The 16,277-nt window shown below is 51.1% G+C and overlaps 1 protein-coding gene across 2 annotated transcripts in view; it reads right to left on the bottom strand.

Moving 5' to 3' along the window:
- The window catches only part of SLC30A7 (solute carrier family 30 member 7), a 47,644-nt gene that overhangs the window by 31,050 nt on the left and 317 nt on the right, over positions 1-16,277 (bottom strand). Inside the window, exons 2-7 of one of the 2 annotated variants that reach the window (XM_045816475.1) lie at positions 16,049-16,150; positions 12,715-12,828; positions 8,005-8,092; positions 7,262-7,388; positions 3,456-3,593; positions 181-231 (exon numbers count right to left, since the gene is read on the bottom strand). In XM_045816475.1, the coding sequence (XP_045672431.1) occupies positions 181-231; positions 3,456-3,593; positions 7,262-7,388; positions 8,005-8,092; positions 12,715-12,828; positions 16,049-16,150 (620 nt within the window). The remainder of the gene's footprint in view (positions 1-180; positions 232-3,455; positions 3,594-7,261; positions 7,389-8,004; positions 8,093-12,714; positions 12,829-16,048; positions 16,151-16,277) is intronic. The other variant, XM_045816476.1, reaches the window with a different exon arrangement.

Below are 16,277 nucleotides of genomic sequence, written 5' to 3' on the forward strand. Positions count from 1 at the left end.
AGAAAACAGCCAAGTGACACATTCAAGGAATGTCTGCTAATGCACCTAACAGTACAAATAAGGAAAATCACCAGGGAGGCTAGCATTGTAAACATAAACACTATGTTAAACATTTTTCTTAGAGGAAAGCTAGGAAGCCGGTTTCAGAAAAGTGAGAAATACACAAAGCTCTTGTCATACCTTGTAGAATCTGTCTGCTGGGTCCTGTGGTTTCTTTTAAGGAGGGGCCATCTGTCGAGAGTTAAGGTAGATTATTTTAAAACATGTCTTCAATTCCTGATTCAATTTTTGCAATTCAGAGTATTTTTCATTCAAATGTACAGCGAAGGATGCGTGACTATATAGCCACATCAGACCTACAAAATTATTTTTAAGACTTTATACAGTAATTGAATGGAAACAGACATGACAAATTTCAAAATGCATCAACAGTACAGAGTACAGTATTTAGGAAATTATCGCAGTGAGCAGTCTGGTAAGAAAAGAACACAGCACATTGGAAACATGGTGAAAGTCTTCTAATATTCGGAACATTCTGCATATAGTGTGCTATGCTAATTTTATAATTAGAAATGCACAAAACACAAAACTACTGGCGGAAGTTACAAGAAGTCGAAGGAATAGAGCCAGGACAACCTCGGGAAGACTGGACCGGGGCAAAGAGTAGTTTTCCAGGAGCTTCCAGACAGGTGTGCCCAGTTTCTCCCACGGGAGAGAGAAAAGCACCTTCACTTTGCCTTTATGACGAACAACGAAAAGACCCCACACTCTGTGTACCTAACGGCCTTGGAGACGAGCTCTCGGCTCCAACACGCAGCAGAAACCGTAACCAGGTAAGAGGCGAGCGCTGTTCACGCAGAGGGGGCATCAGGAGGGCCGACAAGCTCTCGGGTCCGACAGACAGCGGCACCCACGAGCTGGCCGCTCGCTGCAGCCCGGCAAGAGCGCGGTGACGTGCACAGTGGCTGACTGGACACTGCACTGTCGTGCGGGGACAAGACTGCGGCCGTCTGGGAACCCTGCCGGAGTGACCCACGCACCGGGTTTCTGTCTACAGGCACAGCAGGTCTAGACACAGACAGCCGTTTCTGACGCCATCGGTTTGAAAGGCACATTCATTCCGCTGTACTAACGTAATCCCTATATGAGACAGCACAACTCCCATCTATGCGAAATCTGACAGTCCTTCTGGACATAAAACATGTCACTTCTTGCAGAGCGTGGCTAGCTGCTCGCCAAACGCCACTGCCCTTCCTCGCTGGCAAACAACTAAACCACACGGCCGGGCACCAGGAGGTAGGAGCCCTGTGTGACTGCGGGGTGAGCAAAGGAATGAGAGGTGGAGAGCACTCCCAGGCTCTGAGGGTGTCCCCCACGATCTTCTGCTGCTCCCCCCGGGGTTCAGAATGCCCATCTGAGGAAAGAGCCTGGCTCCTTGAACGGCCGTGAGGAGCAGGGCCCCGCCCCGCCGGCCAGCACAGGACAGGAACCTTCGCCGTTCCAACCGCTGCGGGACGAGCAGCTGGAACCAGCCAGCAGCGGGGTGTGGCCCGCGGGGCAGCATTCCACGAACCGTGAAGCGCACAGGGCCCCGCAGAGAGACCACGGCGTCTCTTCGGGACAGAGTGGAACGGTGGCCCCATCACCGATGTGTCCTCAGCCGGCTAACGGAACCCCAAGGGCAGAGTGACCGTCAGGAGCGGATTTCGGAGTCGGACTCCTCGTCTCGGAAACCCAGCGTGTCTACTGACTAGCTGCCACGATGTCTCCTTGCCCTGTTGTCATGGTCACCTTTCTTCCCCACTCGCCATTTCCCTTCTGGACCAAAAAAAGGGGCTGCCTCTCGCCCACCTCAGATCTTACCACCGTGCTTTGCCCAGGGAACTAGAAAACTGTAGCGCGGCAAACGAGGGGTCCACTGCAACGTTGGTGGTAACGTCAGAAAAGCAAGGGCTCAGATGCCTGGCCAGCAAACCCTCTGCAAGCCACACGGTGCCCGAGTCCTGGCTTTAACGGAACGTGGGGGTTAGCTAATGAAGCTGACAGCTAATACATCAAAAATAGTTCTGGGTAACAGATCCCTGTGTAATCTCTGGAAGGTAATTCTGAAGGGGTTCAAAGAAGGGACTGAAAGGCCACCACACAATTTCCTCCTGTTTAAGGTTTCTTATACTCACATAATAAACACGGGGACAGAACTAATGCTAAAGCCTGTTATGTGCTAATGAGTATTAATTACCCATAAACTAACTGAGAAAAAAGAGCTCCAATCATCTCATTAAGATACATATTTCAAATAAAAGGCGGCTCTTTACGATCATACGTGATTCAGATTTGAAAAGAGAAATATTTTGATTGACTTTGTACGAGGAACAAAACTCCATCCGAAAGGAACGCTCAAATGCTACGTCCTGTGTTCCCAGGAAATGCAGACTTTTATTTCACATACTTATTTTATTGCCAAGAATAACAGATAATCAATTTAAAATGTAACACAAACATAACCCATTATTCTAAAATTCTATAAAGTGGAATGGCAATACAAGTTCAAGGAGAAGGAGGCTGTGAAGTCTGTAACTGTTTGCCGACGTGTGTCTCTGAGTGAGTGACAGTGAATCTCAGGTTACTACGGTATTTAGAGTCCCCCAAATATATTCAACAAAGCAATGGAGAAGTTTCATTATGAAACAGTACCTGTAATGTATCAGAAATTATATTCTTTGCGATTATTTAAATAAATTTTTTTTTTAGAAATCTTTAAAAACAGGTAAAAGGGAGTTTTTCAAAATTACTTTGGGGTACACGTGAGCAAAAAACTTAGAAAAGCCAGGTTTTAACGCATATCAGAGCAGGACTTACAAAACTACAGCAAATTTCAGAGACGGGAAGGTTAACACTCACATTCCAAGGCCCCTTTCCTGTTTCCACATCTACAGCTCAGGGCTCTGTCGGCACGGCGAGTCCACTGAATGTTTACGCACATCATTTATTTAAAGATTAATCAAATTGTACCCCTTAAGCAGACCTGGCAATTTGCACTTGAAGATTTCACAAATAAACTATTTAAAATAGAATGTTTAAATAAAATATTAATTAAGTTGCTAACTGCCTCGTAACTTAGCACCCAAGGCCATGTAGGTCAGCATTTAAAGATTCCTAGGGTCATACTGAGGCAAATATCTACCAAAACTACAACGAAAATGTGAACAACGGAAAACTCCTACCGTATTTTTGTAAGCCTATGTATAGCACAAAAGGCCTCATCATCCTTCACCAAAGCTGCATCCACCGCCTACCCAAGCTAACGACATCCAATACTGAACCTGGACTCGCCCGGGCCACAGAGTCCGATTCAGGAGAAAGGAAGTCAATCACGGCCCTTGCCGACAGACACCGCCCACTGGGAAAAGGCCCGAGCCGCACTCTGCCGAGTGGCAGGCGTCGGCTGCACTCACCGTGGGAGTGGAAGTGCCCGTGGCTGTGCCCGTGGCCGTGCGCAGCCCCATGTTTCAGTTCGTGGCTGTGGCAGTGGTCTCCCCGGCCGTGGGCCTGGTCCAGAGAGCCATTAAAGAGGGAATGGCTGTGTCCGTGGCCTAAAGACAGTTCGGAGCAGAAGGAACGCGGAGACATGTTATTTCATGGTTGCAGCAATGCTGGTCTCAGCAAACTGAGTCAGCTCTAAAACCAGAGTCCATTCAATGAACATGGGCTGGTAAAAAGTGTTAGTGCACATTAAAATAACACTGAGCTCCTACTACACAGCACAGGAAGGACATAAAAGCAGAGATTGACAAGCTAATCCTAAAATCGACATGGAGATGCAGGAAAGGAGCCAGAATAGCCAAAACAACCTTTAAAAGAAAAGAGTAAAGAGGAAAATCCACAGATTGCGATTTCAAAGCCTACCCCAGAGTTACACTATCCAAGACAGAATGGTGCTGGCGTGTGGACAGACACACAGACCAGCGAGACAGAGCTGGGAGTCCAGAACGAACTCCCACGCTCACGGCCGACACGACTGCTGACGAGGGCAGCCAGACAGTTCCCGGGAAAAGCCGTCTCTTCTACAAATGGCGCTGAGGCTGCTGGGCATCCCCGGGTGTAAGAAATCACCAGGCCCTGCCCTCACGCCGCACAGCAACACTGACTTACATGAGAACACTGTAACCCCCAAGCTGAAGGGTGGGCCCTCGAGAGGAGCTCTAGCCGTGGAACCACTAACTTTAAATCAGCTAGGGGAGGAAACGACGCACTTCGGCAGGTTCGGGAACCCCCCTCCGGCGGGCGGAGCCGTCCCATCAGGCACCAGACCCGGCAGGGAGGCCTGAGCCGCCCTCCCCACGCGAGCCCACGCGAGCCACGGCGCTCGGCCGTGGCTGCAGAGCCCAGTCGGTGGACAGGAGGCTCAGCACGCGCTGGGTCCCTCCCTGCGGGGGTCCCGATGGGTGCGCACGCCCTGCGGTCCAACCCGGCACCGCTGAAGGCGGCCCAGGTGTGCATCCTCGCTGACGCCAGGACACAGGCTGCAACTACGGCCGCACAACTCGGTGCTCGGGCCCTGGCTGTGCGGGGAGACGGGCGGGAACCCCGGGCGTGACGTGCTTAATGAACACTTTCAACTACCTAAAAACGAACTGAAGGGAAACTGTAAAGACCTTTCTTAAAAATGTCTGAGACAATTTAACAAAAGCCATGAAATTTAGTATGAGTTGTGCCAGTTTTTCGCAGTTAGCCATAAAGACAGTGAATTTCCGGTCAAAACCCCAACAAGATTTTTTGTAAAACTGGACAAGCTGATGAAAAAAACAAATAAGCGAGATAGGCCCCGACAGGTGGGACCCGCCTTCCCAGGCATTAACACGTGGAGAGGACCCGTGGCGAGGACCTGTGGAGAAGACACGTGGAGAGGGCACGTGGAGAAGACCCGTGGAGAAGGCACGTGGCAAGGGCACATGGAGAGGACCCGTGGAGAAGACACGTGGAGAGGAACCGTGGAGAAGGCACGTGGAGAGGGCACGTGGAGAAGACCCGTGGAGAAGGCACGTGGCAGAGGGCACGTGGAGAGGACCCGTGAGAAGACACGTGGAGAGGAACCCGTGGAGAGGGCACGTGGAGAAGACCCGTGGAGAAGGCACGTGGAGAAGACACGTGGCGAGGAACCGAGAAGGCACGTGGCGAGGGCACGTGGCGAAGGCACGTGGAGAAGGCACATGGAGAGGACCCGTAGAGAGGACCCGTGGAGAAGGCCCGTGGAGAGCACCCGTGGAGAAGACACGTGGAGAGGAACCGTGGAGAAGGCACGTGGAGAGGGCACGTGGAGAAGACCCGTGGAGAAGGCACGTGGCAAGGGCACGTGGAGAGGACCCGTGGAGAAGACACGTGGAGAGGAACCGTGGAGAAGGCACGTGGAGAGGAACCGTGGAGAAGGCACGTGGAGAAGACACGTGGCGAGGAACCGAGAAGGCATGTGGCGAGGGCACGTGGAGAAGGCACGTGGAGAAGGCACGTGGAGAAGGCCCGTGGAGAGCACCCGTGGAGAAGGCCCGTGGAGAGCACCCGTGGAGAAGACACGTGGAGAGGAACCGTGGAGAAGGCACGTGGCGAGGGCACGTGGCGAGGGCACGTGGCGAGGGCACGTGGAGAGGACCCGTGGAAAGCACCCGTGGAGAAGACCCGTGGAGAAGACACGTGGAGAGGAACCGTGGAGAAGGCACGTGGTGAGGGCATGTGGCGAGGGCACGTGGAGAAGGCACGTGGAGAGGGCCCGTGGAGAGGGCCCATGGAGAGGACAGCCACGAGCCCGGTGTGTTGGAAGGACAGCCGAGGATGGACAGACTAGCCCTGCGACACGAGGCCGTGTGATCCTGGGCAAAAGTGTCCTTTTACACCAGGTGGGGGAGGGGCAGATTAATAAAGGGTTCCTGGAAAACCACTTATTCACACGGAGGGAAAAAAGTGAGGTCCTTACTCACTCTGTCACAAAAATAAATTACACTCAGACGAAGAACCAAAGTGGATGGGGAAAAACACAGACCCAAAACCGTCACTATTGAATGATAAGAGAGCAGGGTTATGACCAAGCAGTAGACACCTCCTGTAAGGAGAAGGCATTCCTGAAAAAAATGCACAACAGAAATCTAGACTACATCCAAGTTAAAAACCCACATATAAAAGTTTAAAGACAAGCCGAAGATTGGGAAAGATGCTTGCAACACATAAAACAAAGGACTAGCATATAACATATATTAAATGTTTTTAAAAATGCTTATAAGTAGATTAACAATAATAGAAAAACAAGCCAAAAAATTAACAGGTGACTCTAGAGTAGGGAGATGCCAAATAAAGTGGTAACATTTTATCAGTATTAGCAAAATGGTCTTAAACCTGTAATATGAAGTTCTGATGCGGGCGAGAGGACCTAGCACGCGCAATCACTGCCGGGGCGTGAGTGAGTGACAGCCACTGCAGACAGCGACCTGCTGGAGTCTGCTGACACTCCACACTGCGCGTCCCCTGTCCCGGCAATTCTGCTTAGACGGGTGATCCTGCACAGGGCAGTTCAGAGCGTTTTCTCCGTGACGGAAATGTCCCGTGCCCTCTGTCCGGTGCCGTTGCCCTGTGTGGCTAACGAGCCCCCGAAACGCCATCAGTGTGACCGAGGAACCGCATCTGCAGTTAACTGTGCCGTGAGTTTAAACCGCCCCCTGTGACTAGGGGCTGCCGTGCAGGACAGTGCGGCTCTGGGAACACCGCCCCCCGCCGCCGGGTTTGTCCACCGGGCGTGGGGCTGCGATCGCCTGGAGCCGACCGGCGTCCACTCACAGACGACCGGTTAGACAACCCAGGGGTGTGTGTGTGTCTGCTAATGGGAGGGGGACGGAGCGAGGAGCCGGGCGAAGGACCTCGAGAACACAGCGCCCACACACACCGTCATTTGCTAGGACTAGGTGTGTTTTGTGGTTTTGGTGGTTACGTGCTGGTTTTACGTGAACAGTGTCATAGTCAACAGGTGAGCTCCAGAGTTCTGGAAGGATCCACACCCGAATGGTAACGTGTGCAGCTGAGAGGGTGCGGGGGTGGCGGGGGGGTGCAGAGAGAAGCAGAAGGGACGGTACAGGAAGGCACTAACACGAGTCTATCACCATCAGCAGTTTTGTGGTTGAAAATCAACAGTGTAACTTTATGAGTCATCAGTTTTCAAAAGGGAGTAACTAGGCCAGACACCCGACAGTGAGGAAGCGAAGGGCTCTGACCGTCCTACCGGAGCCGTGAGAATGCCCGTGACCTCCGTGCTGGAAGACGAAGATTCCCACCAGGTTCACCACAAACCCCAGGATGGACACCAGCAGCAGCCTCTCGTGGTGCACGTCGGGCGGGGCCAGCGCGCGCTGGAAAACACGCAACACAGACCACGGTGACGTAACCTCGGACTGCTTGGCCGGCAACGTCCCAACATTTTCTGCCACATTCCCAGTTAAAATCCCTCCAAAAACAGGACAGTATACAGAACTAAAACCTGCCCCCACATACTGTAGAGAAGGTAGCGATAACTAGTGTTAAATAAATACAAATATTTAAAAGCACGAGTATCTGCTCTGAACCCATCCTTCTTTGGTTTCTTCAACTACTGTCATTCGTTTCAAGTCCCTCCATCTGTACATGCTCTCTCCGACACGCCGAGCAGTGAGGGTGCGCGGGCAGGACTCGCGCAGCCTGCGTGAAGAGCTCCCAGCGGGCCTCACTGCCGGAACTGCGTCTTCGCTTTCATTCATACAGTCGACACTTCGTTCACGTTTGTTTCCAGTTTCGGGTGCTCACACGCCTACTCCACGTCTAACTGTTCTGTAAGCTCCTCCCGTGCACGCGGCACGCTTTAGCTAAGCCACGGCTGCCCTCCATACTCAACGGCCGCGTGAACGCGAGGGGGACCACGCATGTCGCGAGCACACAGACATTTTCATCACAGACATGTAATGCACTGACTCCCACCATTGTCTACTATACCTCAACTCCTTCTGAGAAAATAAAAAAAGCAGTGAAGATCAAAAAAAGCCCATTGACAAAGCCAGCCAGAACTTCCGCTCTGACATACCTAGAGGAGAGCAAAGTAAACTGAATTATTATTTCTTGCAAATCAAATAGTCAACTTAACGTATGTCAACGATTCTAAATCACCTTATAGGGTTTTAAGTGGCCAGCACAGTCCCAGGATTTAGAGTATAGCATGTTTTATTGTACATACATTCTAAAAACAAAGGAACTTAACTATTGTGAATGTGTTTAATAGCAGAATGCCATAAAATATAGATCTCTAAACACCAAAAAGAAAAAAAAAAAAAGACCGGCCTAAAGTAGGCTTAAAAAGACCTTCCCTGGAGATGTGAATCTCAGGCTGCCACTGGAGAAGCGAGCACAGGGCCAGAGAAAAGGGCAAAGAAGGACCCAAAGACAAAAGGTAGGAGAGAAAAGCTTGAAAAGGGGGTTTTGTGACTCATTAATTCCTCCTTTGGAAGGACGCCTGTGCTGCCTGCTCTGTACTTTCCACAGTGGAGATTTGCGCTGAGGGAGAGCGCAGTTACTGCTGAAGTATCCCAGAAACTTGGGACTTGTAGCTCTATCAGTCCTTTTCCAAGATGAATAAATGTAGCAAAACCTCCTACCTATTTTTAGAACCAATTTTAGCTTCCCATGATGCTAATTAAACTATTTTTTAAAAATACCTGCCTTTTTCTCCGTGGACTTCTGAAGCTCTCCGCTTCCCCGCCCCCCGCCGTGGGAGGCGCTGGGGAGAGCTTTTGTTTCTCCATAAGCTATCTCTGGCTTAGCCCAAGTCATCAGAAACAACTTGAACTTGGCAGCTTTACTTGTTCAAACAGTGTTCAAAGGGCGCTCACAGCAGTTAATCACCCTGGTCCTTCAAGAATATAATAGGAACATCAAATGTACTGCTTTTTCTCACTGGGCTAACCTCTAGAAAATACAATTTTTCCTGTAAAAACTTTCGTAAAGGAAGGAATGCAAGCTCTTTATAATGTCCTCTGTCCAGTTATGTTGGAACTTACCCCGTGCAGTGCATTCCAACACAGCACGTATCTCTACACTCACAAGTAACGCATATTTCTGCCCTCTAACACATATAAATAAATGAAATGACCTATTACCTGAAAAGCATGTACTTTTTCTGGAGAAAAAGTTCATCAGATTTAAAGCATGGACAGCCTGCTCTCCGGAGCCCGCACTCAGTAACGTCTCGACGACACACACACTTCCTCTTCCCCACCCTCACGTCCCCCAGGGGTGCCTGACCCTCACGTCCCCCAGGGGTGCCTGACCCTCACGTCCCACAGGGGTGCCTGACCCTCATGTCCCACAGGAGTGCCTGACCCTCGAGTCCCACAGGGGTGCTTGACTGCGGGCCCTGCGTCCTGAGCTTCCACCAGGTTTCAAGGTCAAAGGCAGGAATGTTTCCCAGGCATCTTTTGGTGCCTAGCTTAGTAGGTGCTCCGCAAATTCTGACAAACTGATGGACTACAGTGACGTACTTCAGTTTAACACACCTGCTGAACTCAGTTGCAGGGTGAGACGAAAACCTGTGGGAAGCAGGCACGCTTGCCTTCACAGATGGCTGTGTTTACGGTCCCAGAGCGAGTCTAAGAATCAAACCTCGTGGCCCCTAAATGTGCCACGGGCTAGTTACGATTGCATCTGAATTCTTCTGCCAGGACAAAAAAGGAAGCAAGCCTACGTTCAGACGTACAGAAGCACAGACATATGATTCGTGTCTCCCTACCTGCTGGGCGTGCTACTTTCATGCCGGCTTTGCTCTTTCAAAGACACGCAAAGGTGACTTTATGCACAGCAATACCGGAAAGTCTTGGCTGCCTCTCGGCCCCTCCCGTCATGTTTTCCGTGCAGCGACTCTGCCGCAGCGATCACACCGAATCGGGGCTCTGGGGCTGGTCCCCAGGCTTTGCCCGCTCGGTGTCACACTGAGGTGCCGGCACCTGCATTTCACTCCTGCTGCCACTGAACTATCACGGCAGTTACTGAGAGTTTCCAAATGCTACATCGGGTTTCACTCCCTAATTGTTTCCCTCTCCAAGAAATTCTTTAAAAAGGCAAATCGGAGAAGACAGGACAAGAAGGAAAAGGTGGCGGGAACATTTCTCTCTTCTACCCACTGGTTCAAGCTCAACGGCACAGCCTGCCCTGGGGCTGCCCGTGCTCAAAGCCCGTCGTGAGAACCCCCGCACAGCGACAGACTGTGCGCTCCGAACGGGGAGCAACAGACGCCCCAAGAAGGAAGGGACCGGGGGAACCTTTACAGCCACCTACTGTTCATCCAGAAAGATTACTGCATAAGATGGTCTCCCTGGGTTTTCGATATGCAGTATTTATGAAATGCTCATTTTCCAATACAAAATTGTAGCTTTACACACAATCTCTCTTCAATAATCCAAAATATACTTAAGAGTCTTTTGATGCTACGGTGCCGTGGAAAACGTTCTTTTCCGAGCACTCGGTCTCTTTCGAGCTGCGGGCAGGTGGGGCCCCTCGCTCTGGACCGACACGACAGCGCGGTGGGTGTCTGTGCCTCACTTCCCGCGCGAGCCCCGCCGCCGCGGCCGCACGGCAGACCGGCGAGGGCCGGCCCAGACTCCCGCCCGCGCCTCTCTGCACCTGTCCCCACGTGCAGCCGCCTTCACGGCGCCGCTCCCCCAGCAGACCACGAGCCCCCGAGGCAGACGCCCCGTCTTCCTCATCTCTGCACCCCTGGACTAGCGATGCTGCGGGCCCCCAAGCCTCTGGAGACACCGGAGCACGTGCATGCGAGGGACAGCGAGCGCTTGCTCCGGAGCAGAAGCAAAGCTGGACGGGAGGAGGGGGCGAGGGAGGTGCAGGGAGGAGGGTGGACGGAGGGAAGGGGTAAGAGTAGAGAAATGGAGACACTGCCCCGAGTGGGGGCCACCAGGGGAGGACCAGGGGTCACCAGGGGAGGACCAGGGGGGCCACCCGGGGAGGAGTGGGGGTCACCCGGGGAGGAGTGGGGGGCCACCCGGGGAGGAGTGGGGGGCCACCAGGGAAGGAGTGGGGGGCCACCAGGGAAGGACCGGGGGCCACCAGGGGAGGACCGGGGGCCACCCAGGGGAGGACCGGGGGGCCACCAGGGGAGGAGTGGGGGGCCACCCGGGGAGGAGTGGGGGGCCACCCGGGGAGGAGTGGGGGGCCACCAGGGGAAGGACCGGGGGTCACCCGGGGAGGAGTGGGGGGTCACCAGGGGAGGAGTGGGGGCCACCAGGGGAGGACCAGTGGTCACCCGGGGAGCAGTGGGGGGTCACCCGGGGAGGACCGGGGGTCACCAGGGGAGGACCGGGGGCCACGAGGGGAGGAGTGGGGGCCACCAGGGGAGGAGTGGGGGCCACGAGGGGAGGAGTGGGGGTCACCAGGGGAGAAGTGGGGGTCACCCGGGGAGGAGTGGGGGGTCACCAGGGGAGGACCAGGGGCCACCCGGGGAGGAGTGGGGGGCCACGAGGGGAGGCCTGAGAGCAAAAGCCAGAGCCAAAGGGCTGGAGGGGCGGCTGAGGAAGGGGAAGGAACAGGCGCGTGAGAAAGAGCTGAGAGACAGAGCCTGGGGCGGGGGCAGAGAAGAGGAAGAGAAGAGATGTGCCGGGACAAGAAGGGGGGACACGGGCCCAAGAAACCGGAACGAATGGGCGCACAGGGGCAGGGGAGCCGGGAGGGGAGAATGTGTGTGCGGACACGGACATGGACGAGAGGGCGAGCAGAGAGAGGGCAGGGAGGAAGGAGAGAACCCGGAAAGGCAGTGCAGGGGGGCAGGTGCGGGGAGGCACCGGGCAGGGGGAGGGGGCAGGAGGGAGCTGCAGGGAGGAGGCTGGTGGAGGGGGCAGAGAGGAGACCGCCGGTGGGAGAGAACAGAGGATGCTGGAGCGGCGGAGGAGCTCAAGGAAACATGCACGCCGGCCTCTGGGGGCACCAGGCTCAGGGGCACCAGGCTCAGTGGCGAGCCCAGGTCTTCGGCGTGAAAACTCGCTCCCAAGAGCTGATGAACCGTCCGAGCCCAGCAAGAGGAGGAGAAGGAGTATTTTCCATCAACGCCGAGGTGAAGACAATGTGTGAAGTGACGCCATGTGGGGAACGAGTGATATTAAATAAATCAACAGCAAAACACCCCTCCTAAGAAGAAAGAGAAGAGACACGTGCATGGACTAAAACTTCTTCTTCATCTTCTTCAAAAAACTAGGGTAAGAGCTGAGAAACTCCCTAGTCTAGTAACAACCTCAGCTAAAAATTTCTGGTAAAATCAAGACACCCTATCTCCAAGCAAAAAAACTTAGATGAAAAAAAAGAGAAGAGAAGAGAGGAGAAGAGAAGAGAAGAGAAGAGAAGAGAAGAGAAGAGAAGAGAAGAGAAGAGAAGAGGGAAAGAAAGAAAAGAGAAAGAAAGAAAAGAAAGAAGAGAAAACCCAGTGAAACCGTAGATGGCAGGTGCCTAGTGCTCTGAAACAGGTAACACTAGTCCGTGGCGCCAGGAAGGTGCTTGCGTGTGGGAAGGAGCCAGAAAGAGGCACGAGGGAGGTGCAAGGGTTCACCTTCCACAAATGTGTTCAATGTGTGAAAAATCCTTTCAGCCTGAGATGTGTGTATTTTTCTGCATTTCTTACACTTCCAGAAAAAGGTTTATAAAAAGTCTTACCCATAAGAGAAAGCATCATTATCTCTCCATTTCGAAATAACAGACGCTGCCAATCCAGCCAAAATGGCAGTGCTATCGAAAAACATGTGAAAAGAGTCGGAAATCAACCCTAGGCTGGAAGAGAACAAACACGGTGCACATTAGAATAATAACCAGACAGGAGGCGGCCTCTCTAAAAACCTAAGCTCCAGCCACTGCTCATCAGGGACTCATCTTCTCAAAAGACAGTGAAACAGGATAAAGAAGAAAGGGAGTGGGGAGGAAAAAAAACAGAACAGGTAGATTAATTTCATGCATTAATTATTCCTTCATTCTTGCATTGAGCAGATATGTAACAGGCGTACTGTGTATGACATAATAAGGTGTCTGAGTGAGACAGAAGACCCCTACTTTGATCAAGCTCACATTCCAGCGGAAAGGTGAAAGGCAATGGACATTCAAGGTGGAACTTATCCATCCTTCCACTGATGACATGTTCCCATCATCAAAAACGTAAACTAGAATTAATTTATTCCTTTAAAAGGAAGGTTCTGAACAAGAACCAGAATGCTGCAACTAGACCAACTATTTCTAAGAACCTTTATTTGTGAAGAGTGAGAATATTTTGTCCATCTTTTTTTTTTCCATAACAGAAAAAAAAACTTGACATTTCATGTTCATAACATCTTGGAACTCAATTATTGCAGAATGAAAATGAACATAGAAATGACAATGACAAAGTTTCGGTGAGAAATTTCTCAAGGAACTAAAATCCAATGGAGCCTTCAGAAACAGAGATAATCCAGTCATAAAAAAGAGACTGGTGCGCATTCAGTGAAGGGAAATATAAACTGCGGGATCTAAAGAAGACGTAGAAAGCCAGATTGTGAAGAGGCCCGAGCAGTTTCCCAATCTGCCCAGGCTTCCCTGGGAACACATCTGTACTTCTAAGCCACTGATAAAAATTAGTATTAGGGGACAGCTGGCGGTGACTCTGCCGGTGACCGGGACGATGAATACCAGCAAACCGAGCTAGGTATAACGGGCTCTGGTTCAGAGCTAGACCTCAAATCCAGGAGGCGGCACAGCCCAGCCTGGGGAAGAGAGCCAGCCTCAGAAGACCAGGCCACGGAAGAACAAGGCATGTGCCGCTGATGTTTTGCTTTCGAGCCGATGGCTTCTAACAATGACTTGGGAATCACTGGTTTCAGCAATTTCCCCAACAGATCTCTACAGACCAAAAGGATGACGGTGTACAAAACTTTCCATGGAAGCGGTAGCCTGGGCACTTCAAATATGATCCCCTTAAACAAGACATTTTACGTAGTGACTTATGCAACAGTAGGCCACAGTAAAATATAATTTAGGAAGAATAAACAACATAGATATTTTGTATCTACAATAAATTATGATTATTCCAATACAACTTAAGACAATACAGTGGACCCTTGAACAACACAGGGGTTACAGGCACCCAACCCCAGCATTGGAAAACAAGTGTGACTTTTGATGCCCCAAAACTTAACTAGTAAGAGCCTACTGTTGACTGGAAGCTGTACCAATAACATAGACAGTCAATGGACACAAATTGCATATGTTACATGTATTATATACTGTATTCTTTCAATAAAGTGAGCTGGAGAGAAGACAATATTGTTAACAAAATCACGAGGAAGAGAAAATACATTCAGAGTGTGTATGTACTTAGAAAAGGAAAACCTGCATGTAAGTGGACCTACATGGTGGAAACCTGTGTTGTTCAAGGGCCAGCTGCACAGCGCTTGCAGGGGGTACCATACATCACAAGATACATGTATATGATTCCCAGGGGGTTAAAAACAGTGGTTACATAGGTTGAGTGTGGTCATTTCAATAAGCATGTTACACCCAGGTCATTAAACCAATAACCTTCATACTTCCTGAGTATTATGGACAAAACTGAATTCATGTTTGCATTGAAAAGTAGCCCACTTTTCACATAAAAGTATTCAGGTCATAAAAACTGGTGATGTTATCTAATGTCAATGCTCAATTTCAATAGCAATAAAGATCAAGGACAGTAACCGTCGGTGACGTGGACCTTAAAGGACAGAGACTGAGTCTCTTTAGTTAATGGAAAACAAAGAATAAATAGCATTGGTTCTTAATCAAGGGTCCAACAGCTATTTTGAGGAACCCAAGAACACCCTGAAGCTTTATATAAAATGTTGAGTGTTGGCTTCATCAGATTCTCAAATGGATACGAGATTTAAAGACAAATCAGTACACCTAGAAGTGTGGTGATCATATTGTTGAACAATTTTATAAGACCTTAAGTTATTCAACAGCAAATAACTACTCAATAACTTTCATTCCCTGAGTTAAACAGGATATGGCCCTTCCCAAAGCAGTTAAATAAACAAACAACAAAGGCGACACCAAAAACCCTCTGCTCGAGAGATGTCAGCTTTGACCTGTCAAGAAGTGAATCTACAAACAAACGAAGCAAACAAGAGCAGAGGCAGAATCACGGATACAGAGTGTTTTGATGGTTACTGGATGGGAGGTGGGTGTGGGGGAGTGGGCGGACAGGTGAGGGGATTGAGTACAAATACATAGTTACAGAATAGCCACGGGGATGTAAAATACAGCATTAGGAAATGCTGGTATGGGGACTGTCTGAGCGAGTGGGGGGTGCTGGGTGGAGGGGGCAAAGGGGAAAAATTGGAACAACTGAAATAGCATCATCAGTGAAACATAATAAAAACTGTAAGGGGTTTCCTACTGCAGTCAGGACCAGAGAAAAACCATGAGGCAGTGTCTGCACAACATTAAAGAGAGAAGAGAACGACACCTAGTTCTCCAGACATCCGCTTTATAAACCTCTTCCCCATTCCAAGACCTAATAACAAACTAAGTAAAACCTCTCAGATTCGCCCTCTCCGGAGTCTCAGGGGTGGGACGCAGATGCCACTCCCCCACAGACAGGCAAGGACACTCCCCCACGGAGGCAGAAAACAGGTTTCTCCCAATTCCAAGACAGTGGGCAAAGCTAAGACGTGGGGTTAGAGGCCAAAGACGCTCTCTACCTGCCCAAATGAGGAGGGGCCTTGCCACTCTTGTGTGACAGAGTGGGGGGGTGGGGAAAAGAAAAGTGGGGACCCAAATCGTAAGACCTGCCGCTCGCGATGGGCCCGGATGTTAAGAAATGTACCCATGCCAGGCCGGTATGCACAAGACAAGCTAACTGGGCAGGAGAGGTGTCCGGCACGGCAAAACCTGAACCTCCCGGTGACAAGCTACGTGGCACTAGGCAAACAGAGCTTGGGATCCGCCACCCCACCGCTTCCGCCTCAGCCCTTCCCGCTTCGGTTACCAGTTGCTCCAGATGCCGTAGAGTAGTTCAACAAAAGCGAAAGATAGGTTCAGGCACAGGAAGAAAAACAGGTTCCGAGACGTCTTGTCCGACAGGATGGACCTGGCACGACAAAGTGGGGGAGCGCCCGAGAGTCAAGGGGGTGCCGGGACCCGACGCTGGGTCCCCTTTCCAGACCCTCCCCGTCTTCACAAATGAGGGTGTCCCCGACATTCCCTCCCTGGACCTG

Source organism: Phyllostomus hastatus, unplaced genomic scaffold, assembly GCF_019186645.2.
Source record: "Phyllostomus hastatus isolate PE091 unplaced genomic scaffold, TTU_PhHast_1.1 phas_scaffold_216, whole genome shotgun sequence".
Taxonomy (NCBI): Eukaryota; Metazoa; Chordata; class Mammalia; order Chiroptera; family Phyllostomidae; genus Phyllostomus; species Phyllostomus hastatus.